This window comes from Microtus oregoni, unplaced genomic scaffold, assembly GCF_018167655.1.
Source record: "Microtus oregoni isolate MIOR12 unplaced genomic scaffold, Mior012 000082F_ref0000272, whole genome shotgun sequence".
NCBI lineage: Eukaryota > Metazoa > Chordata > Mammalia > Rodentia > Cricetidae > Microtus > Microtus oregoni.
The window spans coordinates 4,477,353-4,496,035 of record NW_024544542.1 but is presented as its reverse complement, the minus strand read 5'-3'; the positions used below and the strand labels follow the sequence as shown (position 1 = coordinate 4,496,035).

General features: G+C 38.7%; 1 protein-coding gene across 1 annotated transcript in view; it reads right to left on the bottom strand.

The window, feature by feature from the left end:
• Nucleotides 1-886: 886 nt before the first annotated feature.
• LOC121441886 (desmocollin-1-like) overlaps nt 887-18,683 on the bottom strand; it is a 28,929-nt gene continuing 11,132 nt past the window's right edge. The window contains exons 6-16 of the mRNA XM_041643227.1: nt 16,692-16,836; nt 14,765-14,931; nt 13,194-13,328; nt 11,683-11,868; nt 10,316-10,575; nt 10,062-10,204; nt 4,892-5,104; nt 3,790-4,029; nt 2,914-3,038; nt 2,003-2,251; nt 887-1,084 (exon numbers count right to left, since the gene is read on the bottom strand). Of these exons, the coding sequence (XP_041499161.1) occupies nt 887-1,084; nt 2,003-2,251; nt 2,914-3,038; nt 3,790-4,029; nt 4,892-5,104; nt 10,062-10,204; nt 10,316-10,575; nt 11,683-11,868; nt 13,194-13,328; nt 14,765-14,931; nt 16,692-16,836 (2,061 nt within the window). The remainder of the gene's footprint in view (nt 1,085-2,002; nt 2,252-2,913; nt 3,039-3,789; nt 4,030-4,891; nt 5,105-10,061; nt 10,205-10,315; nt 10,576-11,682; nt 11,869-13,193; nt 13,329-14,764; nt 14,932-16,691; nt 16,837-18,683) is intronic.

The following is an 18,683-nucleotide window of genomic DNA, read 5'->3' as shown; positions in this document are numbered from 1 at the left end:
TACTAGATGACTTTAAGACTCATTGGAAAAAGGTTTGAAGATGAAGAGCAGGTGAAAACCACTGAAATAATGCATCAGTATCAAATTAAGTAGCTAATATTCTTCCCAAAATACTTGGACATGTATTTGTAAATGTAAAGTATTCCCACATTAACTCAGACAAACAAAATATGTCCATGAGCCTAAGCCAGCCTGTGGTGATCGGGAGTCCAGTGTTTCTATGGACTCCTTAACCAATCTCTACAGCTCAAGATGTTGTGACCCATGTCATTCCAACAGGAGCTCCAGGAGCCCGATCTGAGGACTAAGCCTCGTAGGCTCCTGAGTGAAGACAGTGCTCCTTGGAGGAGTGGAAAATGTAGCAAGATTTAAGCCTATTTAGACACACGAAAGACTACATCTAAAAATACTTAAAAATCTATCTGAAGCTAGTCTAGGAGAGGGAAAACGATATCTTGGCACAAAAGAAAAAAAATTTAGAAAAAGAATTCTCCCCCCGATTTTGAAGAAAATATTTAATTTGTATATACACAGTGCAGATTCCTGTTTTAAGCTTCCACAGTACCCAACTCCACCACAGAGTCTTGCATAGCGTGCAAAAGAGCTTAAGTTTCAAACATCACCAGTTTCAGCTGCAGACACGGTCCAGCCCTGAGAGGGCAATGCATACAAGCACAGAAAAAGAAGGAACAGTGATAACTTCCTGCCTACACAACACAGAAGTTCTGGAGACAAGGAGAATTTGAAGAGCTGTGATTGGTAAAGCATCCTCATCTATAGATGACGTCACCTTCAATAAGCATCGTCGCTCCTGCAAACTGCTATCCTTTTGCATCCAGGGACGCCCCTGTGTTCACTGCAGATGTCGCTCTACTAACCAAAATGTTTATTTCTTCACACATGTCTTTGCTAATGTCCTAAATTTTGGTTCCAAGTGATCTAAAAACTCCAGCCCTTCTTCCTCCTGCCGATCACTGCAACAGCCCACAGAGCCGGCCATGGAGCCTTTGCCTTCATAATGATACGAACGGACGTAATCTTCACAATGCTTGTGTTCCTCGTCTTGTCCACACAGATACACCTTCTGTGTGGAGAAAAGACACAATTTATTATGTCTTTTAAAAGACACCTAAACCGACTAGCATAAAAATGATTCTTGAATTTACCTTTTACTGTTTAATTTTTAATCAGAGTGTGTCCTCTAATGGATTCCTACATATAAAAAACGCACATGATTGGTCTATATTATATTCATTTTTAAAATATAGCAAATAAATAAATGGCCAGAGTGAACATATTTATGAGAACTAAGACTATGCATATATCACAGGAATAACTTACAACTTCCCACTTGAATAAAGGTATATCTAATTAAAATTTACCTAAATTGTTTCTTCATATATGGGGAGAAAACCAATGTAGGTTGTGGTTCTTGCATTTATACTGCTATGTAGTTGTAAGAGTCTAATACATTAATCTATATATAACATGTTATGCAGCTATAATTATCAGACACACCAATGTGGCTCACACTATTCTGAGTAATCTGAAACAAACAAGGAAAGTACTCGGAATCCTGAGAGAGAACCTAAGATTAAAGCTCACAAATCTAGCTAGTTGATTTAGGTAGGCAAGATGTCCTAACCTTACAGATAGAATTCCAACATGCTGGTGAAATGTTGGCAATTTATGATCTGTTCGTAATACTAGTCAATTTTTCACAGATCTTTTTCTGATAATATTTAGTGTAGAAGATATCAGTGTCTTAGTATCTCAATGGCATCCGCATAAACTAGTCCTAAAGTCTTGGAAGTCATATTTTAAAAACTGAACTTTGAAAGAGTATTTTTGCTCTGAGTTTGCGCTTGACATCAGTGTCTGCGCTGGCATAAGAGATGGAAAGGTGTGTTTCAGGTGTATGAAATGGTACTTTGGGATATTCTGTTTTATAAATCATGTTGGGATTTCACGTAGTGGGCACTTGAGAAATTGGGGGACTTACTTCACCAAGCCGGGGTTGAGTGAAACTTTGCCAGTCTGTGTATGTGTATCGGCCAGTGTCTGCTGCTCCCAGCACACCTCCCTTGTTGGACTCCAAGGTGTGGTGGACACCTCCTTTGTTGGACTCCAAAGTGTAGCCTCCTTTGGCCATCTCAATATTTTGTTGTGTTTTGATTCCTTGGCCACCAAGAGTCCCAACAGATGTGCTTGTATCACAGAATGTCTGTGCGGGGAGTCTAATATTTGCCTCCTAAAGAGAGAGTTTGAAAATCAATTAATGGCATTGAAACCAACTCTTTGCTACCATAGATAAGTCACATGCTGGCTATGCCCTTCACATGCAAAATCAGGATAATCTTAAGAACCATATCATGGACATATTGAGTCAAACTCTGTCCCCCAAGAATTCATGCATTGAGGTCCTCACTTCAAGTGCAGATGTGATCATGTTAAGTTTCAAGGAAACCATACCAGATTAGGTGAGTATATGGTCTAATATGGCCAGTGCTCTTACAGAAAGGGAAATTTGGATTATAAAATACACAAGAGATAATACCATGAAAATCGCTTTTTGTGGTTATAAGGCAAGGGACAAGAAGGGAATAAAGCTTAGGACATCACTCCACGGGGCCTTTGGAGAAAAGCATGACTGTCAATATTTTATCTCTGATTCCTACCCTATAGAACAGTGAGAACATGTGTTTTCATTGTTTGCGTCATTATATTATTGAGTGTTATCGTCATTCTTTGACACCAATATAAATGGACATGGAAAAAAAATTGTGCTGGGCACTTCAATGTCTGCCTGGTGCAGTAAGGGTCAATAACTTTTACATTTTGTTATTACTACAGAGCAATCAATTATGTTCATTGAATCACTGTAGAATTCAGTGGGATTTTAATTCTAATTACCGTCACTTCCTCTCCCGGTCCTTCAGTATTTGATACAATTAAATTTTGCTGGGCCACATCATCGGGGAAGCATTTTTTGACTGTTCTCTTTGTAGTAGTCACACAGAAACATGTAAACAGAATACCTAAATAAATGAGAAAGCAAAGTAAAATAATACTATTTTACATTCTGGTAGATATTAAAATAATCTGACAATAAACAAAAAAATAAAAAACAAATAATTTGAAAAGAAGATTTTAAAAACTATCTGTACAGCTTTTCAGAAATCTTCACTGTCTCATAAGTAACTTCTGAAGAATTAAACATGACCTCTAAATAGTTTTAAACTGCTGCTATTGCTGTTTCATCTACAACTCAGAACCCCACTTACAAAGGAGGGACAAGTTTTTTAAAGGGCACATGCATTAACAATTATACATGTGCTGACAGTTATACATGTCATTAATATAAAGAACTGCTGCACGTCTTTCTAGACCACTGTAGCTGGAACAAGCTGTTCCCAACGGCCTATGTGTTAATGTCTTCGTCTCTACCTCAGAGTGCTACTGAGAGGTAACAGGATCTTCAAACAGTAGGCCTTAATGAGAGGAAGTCGTATCACTGGAGACACGTTTTTCAAGGGAAGAGTGGAACACTAACCTCTTCTCCCTCTCTTTTTGGTTTCTACCTGCCAAAAGGTAAGTAGCTTGGTTGGTCAGGTGCTATTAAACACAACAGAGCCTGTTAGTCATGGGTCAAGGTCTCTGAAATGGCAGCAAAGCAAACCTCTTCCCTTTTTAAGTTATTTTTTCCAGGATTTTGTTACAATAATGGAAAATTAACACATAAGCGCTCTATAACACTTGAGTTAATACACTTTGGGCAATGATACTTACACAGTAGCAGTGCGGAGCCCAGGACCATGGAGAGAATGGCCCATTTCCCAAGGATTACTTTTGGTTTAATGTCCCTTTCCTCCTTAGCACTCATTCTACATTCAGAGGGAACTGTACAGTCACACACTCTCACTGAGAGAATATGTTTTGCAGAGAAACCATGTCTGTCTTGTATTTGGATTGGCACAGAATAATAGTTATAATTGAGATTGTGTCGTTGGCGAAGAATGGCACGTTTACCTAAAGGGAAAAGAGTAAAGAACGTATATATTAATATGACATTCCAGCAGCAACATTGCCGTGTCTTTAAGAAATTAATCTGCAATCAAAACTCTAGTGATTCCTTTTTCTTTTTTAAATATGATACGACTTTTCAAAAAACTAAGAAAAGAGCTGACATTACTTTACACTAAAAACAGATCCATCTCAGGCTGGGAGTGGTGGTGCACGCCTCTAATCCCAGTGGTCTGGAGGCAGAGGCAGTTGGATCTCTGTGAGCTCCAAGCCAAGGTCCCAGAAAAGCCAGGGCTATGTAGAGAGATCCTGCCTCAAAAAAATGAAAAGAAATTGATTTTTATATTTTCTTAAAAGATATATAGACCAAAAGTCTAAGTGTAACATGCATAAGATAAATTACTAATGATTAATACACGGACATATGCATACATAGGTTAACAATCGATAGGTGTTACATAGATAATTGACTAAAGAATAGATGATATATATACAGATAAATAATAGATTTGTTGTAGATATATTTATAATGATGACAGATAGATGATAAATATTAAGGCCTTATTATTTAGCTGGGCAGTGGTGGTGCACACCTTTAATCCCAGCACTCAGGAGGCAGGCAGATCTCTGAGTTCAAGGCCAGCCAGGCTACAAAATGAGTTCCAGAACAGGCTCCAAAGCTACACAGAGAAACCATGTCTCAAGAAACAAATTATATGTGTGTGTGTTTGTGTGTGTGTGTTATTTTTCCACAATCAATAACTTCTTACAGTGCATATGTATTTATGATGACTAACCAAGGTGAAAACAAAAACCTTAAGCAATCTTGAGCCGGGATTGCTTACAAGATTTAACGTTAAGCACTTACCATCCTGTGGTTCTAGAGTCCAAAGTTTGCTGGCAGAATTATCCAAGAAAAACTGAAAAGGTGGACCATTATCAGGCCCATCTAGGTCAATGGGCTCCAGAACAGCATAATCCTTCTCCTGCTGACAAATGGTCAGGTCTTTGTCAACCTGTGGTGGGTGATCATTAAAATCTTCCAGAAGAACGACCAGTGTTCCCGTGCAGGACCGGCCAACTAGGATAAATAGAACCTAAGTTACCCCCATAGCAAAGCAAACTGAAATTCATTTAAATCTATATTTAAAAACACTTATCATCCATTTAGCTATTATTTTAAAGTCTTGCAACTATGTATTTGCCTGATAAACATTATGAGTAGTGGATGCATGAAAAGTAGATGTTTTTATGCTACATAAGGGTCTTCAAATAAAATTTTCTCAAATTGAATGTACAGTTTTTATTTTCTTACAGAAATGCGCTAAAGATTCTTGTCCATAACACTTACATACATACAATAAGCCAGAGGGAATGTGGGGTTGTAAAAATAAAACTTGCTCATTGTAAAATAAATATTGATGATACAAACTTTCATTGTAGATAGGAGGGATAATCCACATTCTCAACAGATACACAATTTAAATGCTCTGAGATGTGTTTTTCAGAATTTTGCAAATATGTTAATATTGTACAGAAGGGAAGACGTGCTTACAAAATGGAATCTACTCTTTCTGTATGAACCATGACTAGAACTAGACTTCAAATATCAATTGTTAGATGGAAGTTTCTGTATTAAAGTCAGTTCCTGAATGAATGGAGTTCTTTATTATTAGAAAGAGTCCATGTTTTCTCTTCTCAAGTTTGGGTAGGCCCATTAACTTCCAGCATTGTGTGTGTTACTTTGGAATGAAATAAAATACTGCTTTGATATGATAGCCATTCAATAACAATTTTAAGACTTTTGTAAGAAGCTTTTAAAAAAAGAAGATATTTTAAAAAGTTGAGCTCAATTGTTTCAAGTATCAAGTACACCTCAATGTTATAAGGTCCTTAGTAGTGAATTTCACAGCCCAGACTTGGAAGATTATGAGCATCTCAATACGTAGAAGAATTGCAAATATTGACATTTGCATTATTTGGGACTTGTTGGGGAAGAGCACTTGTTACTGTTTCAGAGGACCCCAATTTAGATCGTAACATATGCATTAGGTGACAAGGACAAGCATGTCATTTTTCAGTGACAGAATTCGAAGGGGGAGGACCAGAAGATGAGAAGTTAAAGAAGATAAGAAACCTGGTATCAGTAGTTACTGCACAAGCTGTTTTATGTCAAGCAAGTTTATTAGGAAATACAGTATCTTCTAGACAGTTTTTAGGGGGGAAACAGGGCAAATTCAGCAGAAAGCTGTGCACACAAGCTGAACACAGGAAAACTCAAAAGTGTCAGAGAGCAAACACACAGAGGCCTTGGGACTGTTAATTCAGCCTCTTCACAGGAAAAAAGCCAACTTCTCAGGAACTGAGACCCTAACTCCTTTGACACCCTGGCCACATTCCTAACCTCCATCTTGTTAAGTCTGCTCCTGGGCAAAGCCACAGAACTTTATCTTTTTATCAGGGACTTCAAAGCCCTCTTCTAGCTTCCTAAAGACAGTACATGCATATGCACATACACACAAATCTGCATTAAACATACATGTATCAAAATCTTATCGTGATACCTAATGATGAGAAAGTTTACCAAAGGAAAAAATATGAGTTCATAACCAATCTAGGGAAAAAGAATAGGAATGAGAAAGAGTGAAGGCATATTTTCAGAGTAACAAATGCTTAAGGTTCAGTATTAATAATCAAACAAGAATTAGTGGTAATAATCAAGAAACTGTCATTGCTACTCATTTGAATAATTTAAAGAACATGAGTTTAGGGGCAGGCTTGGAGGGACACTGATATTCTCATGTTCTAGGAGTATGGTTTGTAGAACAGGGTCCCCTAGACTGACCATACAGAAATCAGCCTGACAGGCAAGGATGCTGCACAGAAGAAATTCAAAGAATGGGCTGGATTCTAAAGTCAGTAGAACTTCCTAATTTATTATCTAGAAATACCTTTGAGCATCAAAACAAAGTTTCATTGTATAGGATTCTTACATTCCTACACAAAGACTAAAACTCAAAAAAACCCCAATTTATTCTTTATATTGCCATATGATTTTCTCATTAAAGTTTGTGGTATCCTCATCTTTTTCAGAGCCTAGGTTGTATCATGCCTACTTTCCACACTAAAGAACAAGGTTACTTTCTTAAATTTTGCTCTCTGCAATTTCCTCCTCTCTAAATTAGAATTACATTTTTCTTTCATCCACTGCCAGCCTTTCTATAATCTTTGCCTCTTTCTGCTTCAATATGAGTGCCTCTGAATTCTCACCACACGTAATGACATCTAAACACTCTCTACTGGTAAAACTCTCATACCATAGAGTCTTCTGAGAAAATAAAACAGTAAACCTTACATTATTTCCAAGACCAAATCCTCATCTATGATCCCCTAGTTTTCATGCCCTTGTGCTTAGAATTTAATGCATAATCAACATGTAAAAGTAACTGAGTAGGAAGGGAGCCCCGTTTCCCATCATAAATATATGTGTAAGCCACTTAGATTTCATTTTTACTTATAGGAATAACAAACATTTTAAAGAAAGAATAACAAATTTCACAGAATTGGAAAGTTTATTATGTTAATATGTTTATCAGCTAATTCTCTCTCCGTTATTCTGTAGGGTTTTGAGCTTATAGTAAAATAACTGTATGAAAAGAATATATGTTTGAGGTGTGGAACAAAAGGAAGGAAAATATGCAGGTAGGTTACTCGGTAATGACATTCACATTTGTAGACAGTTCAAATTTTGAAACCTAGATGTTCTTAGCTGGGAGGAGGGTTCTGTAATGCTGCTGCTCCTCTCCCTGAAGAGGATGTGGTATTTTTATCCGAAGGCAGGAGAACTGAGAGGTGAGAAAAGCCTTGAGTCCAGATAGTGTGCGTGAGTCAGCCTGTTCTGTTACCACAAACAGTCAGCAGCTGGCATCTTAATTACTTAACCTTTGTTCTCTTTCAGTAGATGCAGCTGTTGCTTTAAAACTACAGCAAAGGGGCTATGGAGGCAGCTCAGTGGTGAAGAGCATGTGCGGCTGGCTCTTCTAGAGGATCTAAGCTCAGGTACGAGCATCCTTACCAGGTCGCTCACAACCACTTGTAACTCCAGCTCATTGGGGAGCCAACATCTATAGCTTCTTTGGTCACCTGCACCTACATTCACATATCTATACACACACACACACACACACACACACACACACACACACACACACAATTTAATATAAAAAATTGTAAAAATACTATAACCTAAATAGGGGCTGGGGAATCATTGTGTGTTATTAACTTAAGCAAATTCAAGACGTGTAGAAATAGCCTGTTACTGCCTGGCATTATGTAGTTAGTGTATCTAAAAATAGCAGAGACCTTTTTTGATTAATCAGAGAAGCCAAAGAATTAGCTCTGTCTAAAAAGCCCAAGGTCACTTTCCTTTATCTCTATGAGGATTTGTCTTACATAGGGAAGTACATAATTAAAGTGAAACTTCTGTTTAACTTTTATTTCACTCATTTATATGATATAGATTTATATAATGCATTGCATAATAGTACATGTGTACACCAGCACACACTACTAGCACATTTGATATGCATGTATTTATTTAAACTATCTAACATGGTTCCAGTAGGGGCTCATTACAAAAGTTTCGAGATCACTACTTATGGTTGACAGTATTTGACAGAGGCTCTCTATAGAGTTTGTTATAGAACTAACCTTTTATTGTTGTTGCTGTTTAATTGAAAATAGGTTTTTATATGATATATTCTAATTATGGTTTCCCCTCCCCCAACTACTCCCAGATCCTCCCCACCCTCCCAACTCTGTACCCTTTCTCTCTCAATAGAAAAAAAAAAAACAGGCATATAAAAAAATAATAAAGTAAGATAAAATACTACAAACCCAAAAGGGCAAAATAAACAGGGAAAAAAGAACCAAAGGAAACACAAGAAACACATATAGGTTATGAAATATACACATTTGCACACACAAAAATACAAAACCAGAAACCAGGTATATAATACATAAATAAGCAAAAGACCTGTAAGGTGAACATCCTGGCTGGTTCTATGTCGACCTGACACAAGCTAGATTCATCAAAGAGGAAGGAGCCTTAATTGAGAAAATGCTGGAAAATCACGATGCAGGCAAGCCTGTAGGGCATTTTCTTAATTAGTAGCTACTGCAGGAGAATCTAGTCCATTATGGGTGGTACCATCCCCGGACTGGTAGTCCTGGATTCTACAAGAAAGCAGGCCGCACAAGCCTTAAGGAGCAAGTCAGTGAGCAACACCCCTTCATGCCTCTGCATCAGCTCCTCCCTCCAGGTTCCTGGAGGCACCATGCTTTTGATCATGGTGTTTCATCACAGAAATAGTAACCTAACAAGAAGAAGAAGAAGAAGAAGAAGAAGAAGAAGAAGAAGAAGAAGAAGAAGAAGAAGAAGAAGAAGAAGAAGAAGAAGAAGGAGAAGAAGAAGAAAACTTCAAAACTACCAGAGTTTATTTTGTGTTGGCCACCTACTGCCCTTAAGTTTAGTTACACCGTGAGACTCCATTGAAGAAAACTATTTTTTCCTAAATCAGCAGTTGGAGAACTAATCCCAAACTCCACCAAAGGTGTCAGCCAACATTGGATTATTTCTTTAACAGATGCTTGGAATGAACCTGCTCTGGACTGGATTGTTTTAGGTAGGTTGAGCCTGTTCAGCAAGTTCAAGGCATCATTGTAATCTAAATGAAAGAGGAAGCAACCCAGAGATCCCTCCGGAGAAATGAATAATCCAGTACTCAAAACTAGACTTCGGTTCTTTTCTCTCAGGTAGCTTTGCTTGAGGGGTGGACAGAGGACTGAACGGTGATCTGAGTAAACTGAGCAAGCATACTGAACACATTTTTGTGCACTCTAGACTATTAGCACCACAGTGTAAACAATGTAAACAATGACTGGACAAAAATTTGACCTAGACACAGACAGCCCTTGGCCCACGTTTTCTTAGACACACATTCTATATTCACATTTTATTTGAAGAAAATATCACTCACGTGCATCCATCGCCACTACTGAAATATTGTACTGGTTGTTTTTCACAAACTTTGACTCTCTGTCTAATATTTTTAGGGTTTTCAAGTTTCCAGTGCTTTCATTAATTTCAAACCAGTTATCTTCATCTCCTACCTTCTGATACCTGGGTTTTAGAAAGCAAACAACAAATGACCAAAGAGGGGACACACTGACCATTTCTAAATACGAAATAAGTCGCTCAAGCCCCAGTGAAAATGCAGGGGCTTTTCATCACCTTATGCCGTCAGAACTGCTTGTTTCGGGGTCCATGGCTTTGTAGCCCAGGAGCTCTTGGCCGGCTGGCAGCCCGTCTTTGCTCTGAATGACTTTGACTGGTGGCTGGCACTCGGGGCCCTCATCACTATCTTTAATTTTCACAGTCACAGTCGTGGTGCACATTGTGGGAGTCTGTCCACTGGCAGCTTTAGAGAACTGGGCTTCATTAAGGACACCGATTTGCAGAATGACTTGGCGACTGGCTTCATAGTTCAGTGGCTGTGTAACAAGCATGCATCGGTCAGTCAATGTAGTGTTATAGAGAGCACAACTGATTCCAACTTTTAACAGAAAGGGAATGGTGTTCTTAGTGTTAAAATGTTACCCAAAGTCGGTGCTGACACAAAGATCAATTATTAACTTCTTAATAGATCCAGGCAGTGGTGACACATGCCTTTAACGTCAGCACTCAGGAGGCAGAGGCAGGTGGATCTCTGTGTTCAAGGCCAGCCTGGTCTACAAGAGCTATTCCAGCACAGACTCCAAAGCTACAGAGAAGCCCTGGCTTTAAAAAAAAAAAAAAAAAAAAAAGTTAAAATTCAATCACTTCCCTCCCTACTTTTGCTTTGAAAGATCCTATCTTTATCTTTCTATTGTAAGTTTAAACACTAATAAAATAGAGCATAATTGTTTCTAATCCAAGTAGGATCCCTGAAACAAGTTAAATTTAAAGGAAAAAGAGCAGGGAGGAAATACAGAAGACCAGGGGAAAGGGAAGAAGAATATACAGTATAATTTTATGAGAATCTTATCAAAAAGTAAATTCTTCAGAAAGCTTTTAACTACCCCTGGGAAATTAAAAGAGGAAAGGCATGCAAGAGGGAGACATGGACCCAGTGATTCAAAGAGCACCAGAGAGTGTGAACACTCAAAGCAGGCCAGCAAGGCAAGCGTCAGATCCAGCATTGGTCTACTTTAGTAACTCTATCTACGGAGGAATAAAGTTTCTGTCTAATGTGAGCTTCTTCTCAGAAAGAATACAATAATATAAAAGTGTCTGTGAAAACCATTTCAGCACCATACTGCCCTTGTTATATACACACTGGAAGTATTCATTTCTAATTCATTTACTATAAATCAACTTCATGCATATAATGTCTTTTTGTCAAAGCCCCTGTCTTCTTCTCTTATCCCCCTTCCCCACCACAAAATCCCTTCTTCCCAAGTCCTCCTCCTGGGTTTAGGAGTAATTAACTCCCCTCCCTGTGCGCCCTTTAACTGCCTGTAGCTCTTCTGAGAAAGGCTCATAGAAGGCTGTAATTTTTATATCAAAGCTGAAGCACAGGTTTGAATGCCTCAAAGACTACGTCTATGATTATTACATACCTTGATAACACACAGAACTCCTTCATTTGTGTTCGGGTCTGTTGTGATTCTGAAATTCCCGTTCTCGTTCCCTTGGAGAATTGAGTACACTGCTTTGGAGTGAGGGGTGCCGGGCAAATCTTGGTCTTGGACTGTCATCCTTAGAATCTCAACATCAATTCTGTTTTCTTCTACTTCTGTGGTATACTGGGGGGAAAATGCTTTCTAATTACACAACTGTGCCTCTAACAAAGTGGTTTTTATATTTAAAATCATATTTAAAGAATGCAATATAGATGCTCCTAATTTGGAAAAAAAAATATGTTTCATGCCTGGCTAACTTCTTTCTTCCTAATCCTCTTTACAAATCTCTTCCATTCACCAAAGGTGATTCATGTCTTAATGGCCAAAGTTCCGGTGAGGTGATTCTCTCTCTCTCTCTGACCCTCAGATTTGGTCTTCTCTGACCCTATTTGACAATTACAACTCATCTGCTTCTTCAGCTATAGCAAATACCAATTAAGTTGCACTAACATATTCACCACACAATACTTACAGATAGTGAGACATAAATGATGGGTTTTTTTCTTCACAATATTGTGAATTGAATTTGGTGCCTCAAGCTTACAGGACCAGAACTCTACACCTGAGTGAGGACTACAGCTCAGAATTAGCAGTTTTCACAATGACCTTATTTTTACTTATTTTGATTCACCACCAAATACTTTAAGAGAAAGGTTTTCTCTTTTTTTATGAGAACTCAAATAATGGACATCACTCTTTGAAGCTAAAAAAAAAAAGACAGAAGTCTAAGATATTAAAAGACTAAAAAGATAAATCATAATCTTCAAGAGATGAATTCATAGGAAGATGGAAAAGATTGGATCTAGATTTAAATCCTACTTATTCTGATTTATGATCTGTATAAATGAGATCTTTGACAGTGAACCGTCCATCACTGTATTAGGCTTCTTATTCTCTGACTAAAACTCTGGTGTAGACTCATGGAAAAATGCCAAGTTGCTCATTAAAAATCAAAAAACAATCACATCTTGGAAATATCAACATATATTATGTCTCACATAATTTTCTAGCTAAGGCACAACACAAGAGGAGCTGGGAGTACAGCTTCCCTCTGACTGTGGCAGAGGATATAAGACCAATTCCTGTCCTTCTTCAAAACATGTAATACACAGGGCGTGGGAAAGAAAGCCTCTTCTTCAACTTATAAAGGAATTGAAGTCCAAGAATCCCAAAACTGGAGCAACCTTAAGAACTAGAAAACATTGAACAAGTGAACCACATCCAAAGAAAGGAATTCTTCAATGGCTAAGAGCAAGGCTACTTCCTTACATCCAAAACCTATAGCACCTCACCTATTATTCTTACAGAAACCATGTTTTTCTCAGTCTATTGCTTTTAAATGATTACTATTTAAAACAGAATGTCTGTTCTCAGGGAGCTGCCAAATTCTAGATTTTTTTTTTAATATGAAGGAATCTACTAGGTAAACAACACACAGGTCTACTCACAGAAGTTTGGGTGAAATACGGTGAATTGTCGTTCTCATCCTCCAGTGAGATTGTTATTGTTCCTGTATTGAATAGACCAAAGGGCTGGCCCCCCATATCTCGAACTTCCATTACTAGCTTGTAAGTATCACATTTCTGTGAAGAAAGAGTGAGAGAGAGAGAGAGAGAGAGAGAGAGAGAGAGAAGAGAAGAGAAAGACAGAAGGAAGGAAGGAAGGAAGGAAGGAAGGAAGGAAGGAAGGAAGGGGAGAGGTTTTATTAGGAAACAATATTTTCCCTCTCTTGGAGTTATCATATATACTCTTTGTGCTGTGATTATATTACAAATATGCTTTTAAAATTGTATGTCTGTGTTTACATAAGTGCATGCCCACTCGTGATTATTATTTAATAAATAACATTATAAATGCAAATACAAAACAAGAAATCGAACAAATAGTACAGCTAATTTCAATTATCTCTTTGCCTAGATTTAGAATCACCTAGGGGACACACCTCCTGGCATACCTGAAAGGGCGTGTCCAGAGGTTTGCCTGTGTGGACAGCACCATCCTGGAGGCTAAGATTCCAAACTAGTGTAAGGTGAAATGGAGACAGAGAGCTGAGCTGCAGAATTCAGCTCCCTGTGGTTTCTGACTAGGAAGTGTGACCAGCAGCCTCACACCCGTCTTCCTGCCGTGTGAACTGTGCTCTCACAGCGGAGCACAGACAAACCTTTCCTTCCTTGAGTTTATCTTGTCAGATAAAGGAAAGGGAACCAACTACCAAAACAGGGATGTTTGTGCCAAGTACCCAAGCGCAGGTGTTTATGTGTAAAATTTAAACTTATCCATTCATAATTGGCAAAACTTAGGCAAAACCCAGGTACTCTATAGCTGAGAAATGAGTCAAAAGACTGGTATATTCAGATGATGGAAGGATAGTTTGTACTGGAAAGTAATCAGCTACTGGGCCGTTAAAAGGCATAGGGGAAGTAAAGATAGTAGGAGAAGGCAGCCAGTCTTCACATTTATGGCTCAGACTGTGACAGTCTGGAAAGGGTGGACTATGAAGAATCGCTCTCCTTCTCTTCCCCCGTGTGTGTGTGTGTGTGTGTGTGTGTGTGTGTGTGTGCGCGCGCGCGCGCACAGCTATAAATGACGTATATTTGCATACATCAGTGATTCCAGGAGTTAAAGAGGGGGAAGTACCAATAGTAGCCCTGTAGCTGTGGACCTGTGCAGCATGGGGATGCTCTATTTACCAGTGGCTCTAGAACTGCCTTAACAAAGCATTTTGTTACTTTTAAAAACGACATACATTATAGTGACATTATGTTTTCAAAATCAAAAATGAAATAAATTAGAGCAATGTTATCAGGACCATGTATCAGCACAATGAGAACAAGTCAGACCTGTCTTCACCTTGTACTATCTCAACATCTTTGCAGAGGCAAAAAAAAGTCCACTAGAATCCTTGGGCTTAGCCTGGGAAGAATGCTTAGGGAGTAAGCACTTGGGCTGTCCTGTAATCATGCTGGCGGTAATTACCGGCTTAAACAGTGACTGCGGAATTAAGGCACTGAGCCCTTACCTCTCTGTCCAGTAAAGGGGAGGTGGTGGTGATCACACCTGTGTCAGGGTGTATGGAGAAGTGCCTTGGGTGATCTGGGATTTGTTGTAGGATTTTGAATCTCAAACGAGTGTGTAGGGTTCCTGGTTCATCGTTGTCTATGGCAGTCACTTGTCCTACTGAAGTTCCTGTTTAGATGAAGTCAATTTTGTCAAAAATTTAAATCATAATTTAATTGTGTTATAAACAAAAAATACAGATATCATTGCATTAGATTGTCAACACACACACATGAGAGAATTAAATGTGAGTTACACAAATGTGCTGTTCAGAGAATAATCACAGACTGGACATTAGAGCCTCACAGTCACTTCTGAGAGAGAAGCATCATATCTGGACATAACCCAGCAACAGAACGCAGAGGGCTATAACTAACAACACTTATTACAAATGTTGTAAACACCAGGCAGTTTTCTTACATTTTTCCCAAAGCCTAGGGCACGATCCTGGCCTCATATATTCTCTCTGAGGTACGAGCCAGATCCCCTCATCTAGAATCCTCCCAGCTGAATAAAAACCCAGAAGTTCTCTGTCCACTACAATATTTCTGTAATATTGTACCACCAACACCAACAAGTAACCTTAGGGAAAACTGAATCAAATAAAGATTACTAGAATTGTGGTCATGATATAAAAAGGAAAAGATATGACCTAAGTTCAAGCACAAGATGAATTTTAAGGACATTTCTGATGACAGCTTATTGCTGGAGAGGATTTGGGGGTAAAGGGACCCCTCCTGCATTGTTGGAGGGAGTGCAAACTGGTACAGCTTTTTCGGATATCAGTGTGGCAGTTTCTCAGAAAATTAGGAAATAACCTTCTCAAGACCCAGCAAAATCACTTTTGGGTATATACCCAAAGATGCTCAATCATACTACAAGGATTTGTGTTAAACTATGTTCATAGCAGCATTATTTGTAATAGCCAGAATCTGGAAGCAACCTAGATGCCCCTCCACCAAAAAATTGATAAAGAAAATATGGTACATTTTACATAATGCAATACTACACAACAGTAAAAAAAAAAATGCCATCTCAAAATTTACAGGAAAATGGATGGATCTAGAAAAAAACATATTGAGTGAGGTAACCCAGACCCAGAAAGACAAATATAATATGTATTCAATCATAAGTGGGTTCTAGACATAAAACAAAGAAAAACCAGCCTACAGCCTACAACCCCAGAGAACCCAGACAACAGAGAGGACCCTAAGAGAGACATACATGGATCTACATAGGAAGGAGAAAAATACAAGCTTTCCTGAGTAAATTGAGAATGGAAGTCAGGGGAAAGGGTAGAAGGGGAGAGGGGAGGAGAGGAGGGAAGTGAAAGAAAATATATAGCTCAATAAAAACAATTTAAAAAAGAAAATTTGCTCCAACCAATCTAACCTTTAATAGGAAAACCATTTCTAACATGTAAACAAAAGATGAGTATAATCCAAAGTACCAAAACATCATGAAATGAAATTATAAAATTAAACTTTTGAGACAGTGTCTCTCTATGTGGCCAAAGCTAACCTTACAAAATCCTGATTGGCCTTGAGTACACAGATATCACTGACATCTGCTTTCTGGGTGCTGGGGTTTAAGGTATGTGCCACCACGCCTGACAAACATTTTACCTTGCAGTATTTTAAAGTGCAAATATCTTTTTATTATATCATTGTGAAATCTCTGCTTATGACTGAGGGGCTTGCTGCTGAGCCTGATAATCTGTGTTTAAGACCCCAAATCCACTGTGCAGATAATCACTCCTTGATAGCATCATGCACACACAGACACACACACACACACACATATACATATGCACACATTCACACACAAATACACACATGCACACACATAGGACATACATACAAAAATAAATTATAAATGTTTGAACTTACCAGTTCGGCAATTTTCAGGCACACTAAAAACTGTCAGTTTGGTTTCAAAATATGGGGCATTGTCATTGTCATCTTCAACCTTGAACAGCAAGGGGAGAGGGTAGTCTGGAGCATAGCCATCAGCAGTGGTTGCGTATCCATACACCTGGAAGGCAGACAACATTATCAGCTAGTTCCTACGTGACAAAACATGCGCAATGCAAGCCCAGAAGTAGGGCAAAAGGTGTTGCTTAAAAACGATATGCACAGGCATGTGTAGCTAAGCAATAATGCGATGCATAAAATGCATATCACTGTGTGCATGCACCATGCAGTTTCAGCCACCTTGAAGAGTCATTTCTCATTATTCTCCTACCAAAGTCCCATGTGCCCCCATACCATGAGCTCCAAGTGCTCTTGGATTTAATTGTGTGACTTTTGACATGTTAGAACACAGGAAGACTCATTGCAGTTATGTTTATAACAACTACTATCAAAGCTTACAACATGGTCCAATTTTAATATACACAGATATATATCACAATTATATCTAGGTGATATCTCTACCTGTATTTTCTATAAAACATTTCTAATAAAATGTTAATAAAAACATATTAATATCGCCTAAACTACATGACAATAAGATAATCTTGATCCAAGTTGCCAGGATTTAATGGTTTTTACCTCTAAATTCTATCCGGTTGTTTTTGTACTCTGTGATTGGTGCATAGTGAATTTTCAGTACGCAGATATTGAACTAAACAGCCCACTATTCTAACTAACACTTCCATCCCCATCCCCATCACTACCAACCCATCATCACCATCATGACCGTCACCATAACCTCCATCACCATCACCATCATCATCCCCGTAGCCATTGTGGTGGTGTGAATGAGAATGGCCCCTATAGACTCACATATTGAGCATTTGGTCCTGGCTTGTAGACTGTAAGGAAGGATTGTGTGATTTTGTTGGAGGAGATGTGTCACCAGGGTGGGCTTTGAGGTTGCAAACACTCATTCCAAGCCTAGCCTTACTCTCTCTGCCTACAATTTTCAGATCAGATGTGAGCTCTCAGCTATTGCTCCAGTGCCATGCTTGCCTGCCTGGGGCTACTCCCCACCATGATGATGATGATGAACCAACCCTCTAAAACTGTAAGGAAGCCCCCAATTAATGATTTATCATTTGCCTTGGTCATGCTGTATCTTCACATCCTTACTCTAAGAACCCATCATCACTATAAGTGTCATGGCATATCACCATCACCACCATCACCACCATCATCACCATCTCAGCATCATCATAACCACAGCACCATCATCCATCATCACTATAAGTGTCATGGCATATCACCATCACCACCATCATCACCATCTCAGCATCATCATAACCACAGCACCATCATCCATCATCACCACTATAACTGTCATGGCATATCACCATCATCACCACCCCCATCATCACCATCATCACCAGCGCAACATCATCATAATCACAGCACCAATCATCACACTGCGCCCTCACCACCATATTTAAAACATTCAAATATCACACTGTTCAGCCTTCCAACAATTCCTCTCCTCTCCTGCTAGGTTAAATGGATTTTTTTTCACAAAAGGATGGTTTTAAAATTTAAGACTAGATAAAAGCCAAAATTATCTATTAGATGACAAATGTCCTCAGACGTGAAGCTGGAGAGTCACTAGTATTTCCCCCGCGTTACCTAACACAGCAACACAGTGCCTTATATAGAATAAATTTTTAAAAATAAAAAAAACTTTTTATTCCATTCAGTCATTTTTCCTTTTATAAAGGCAATTACTCCTTAGGCTTGAGCCTCCTGTATTAATTCTTCTACCTCATCACTACGGCATTAACACATCTCCCAATGTCCAGTGACTTCCTCCTGTTTACCCTTCCCCTGGAGATCATGTTTCCTACATGTAACTTTAAATAATAACATCTCATCCACCGATATTGGGCTGCATATAAGGATGCTTTTACACCC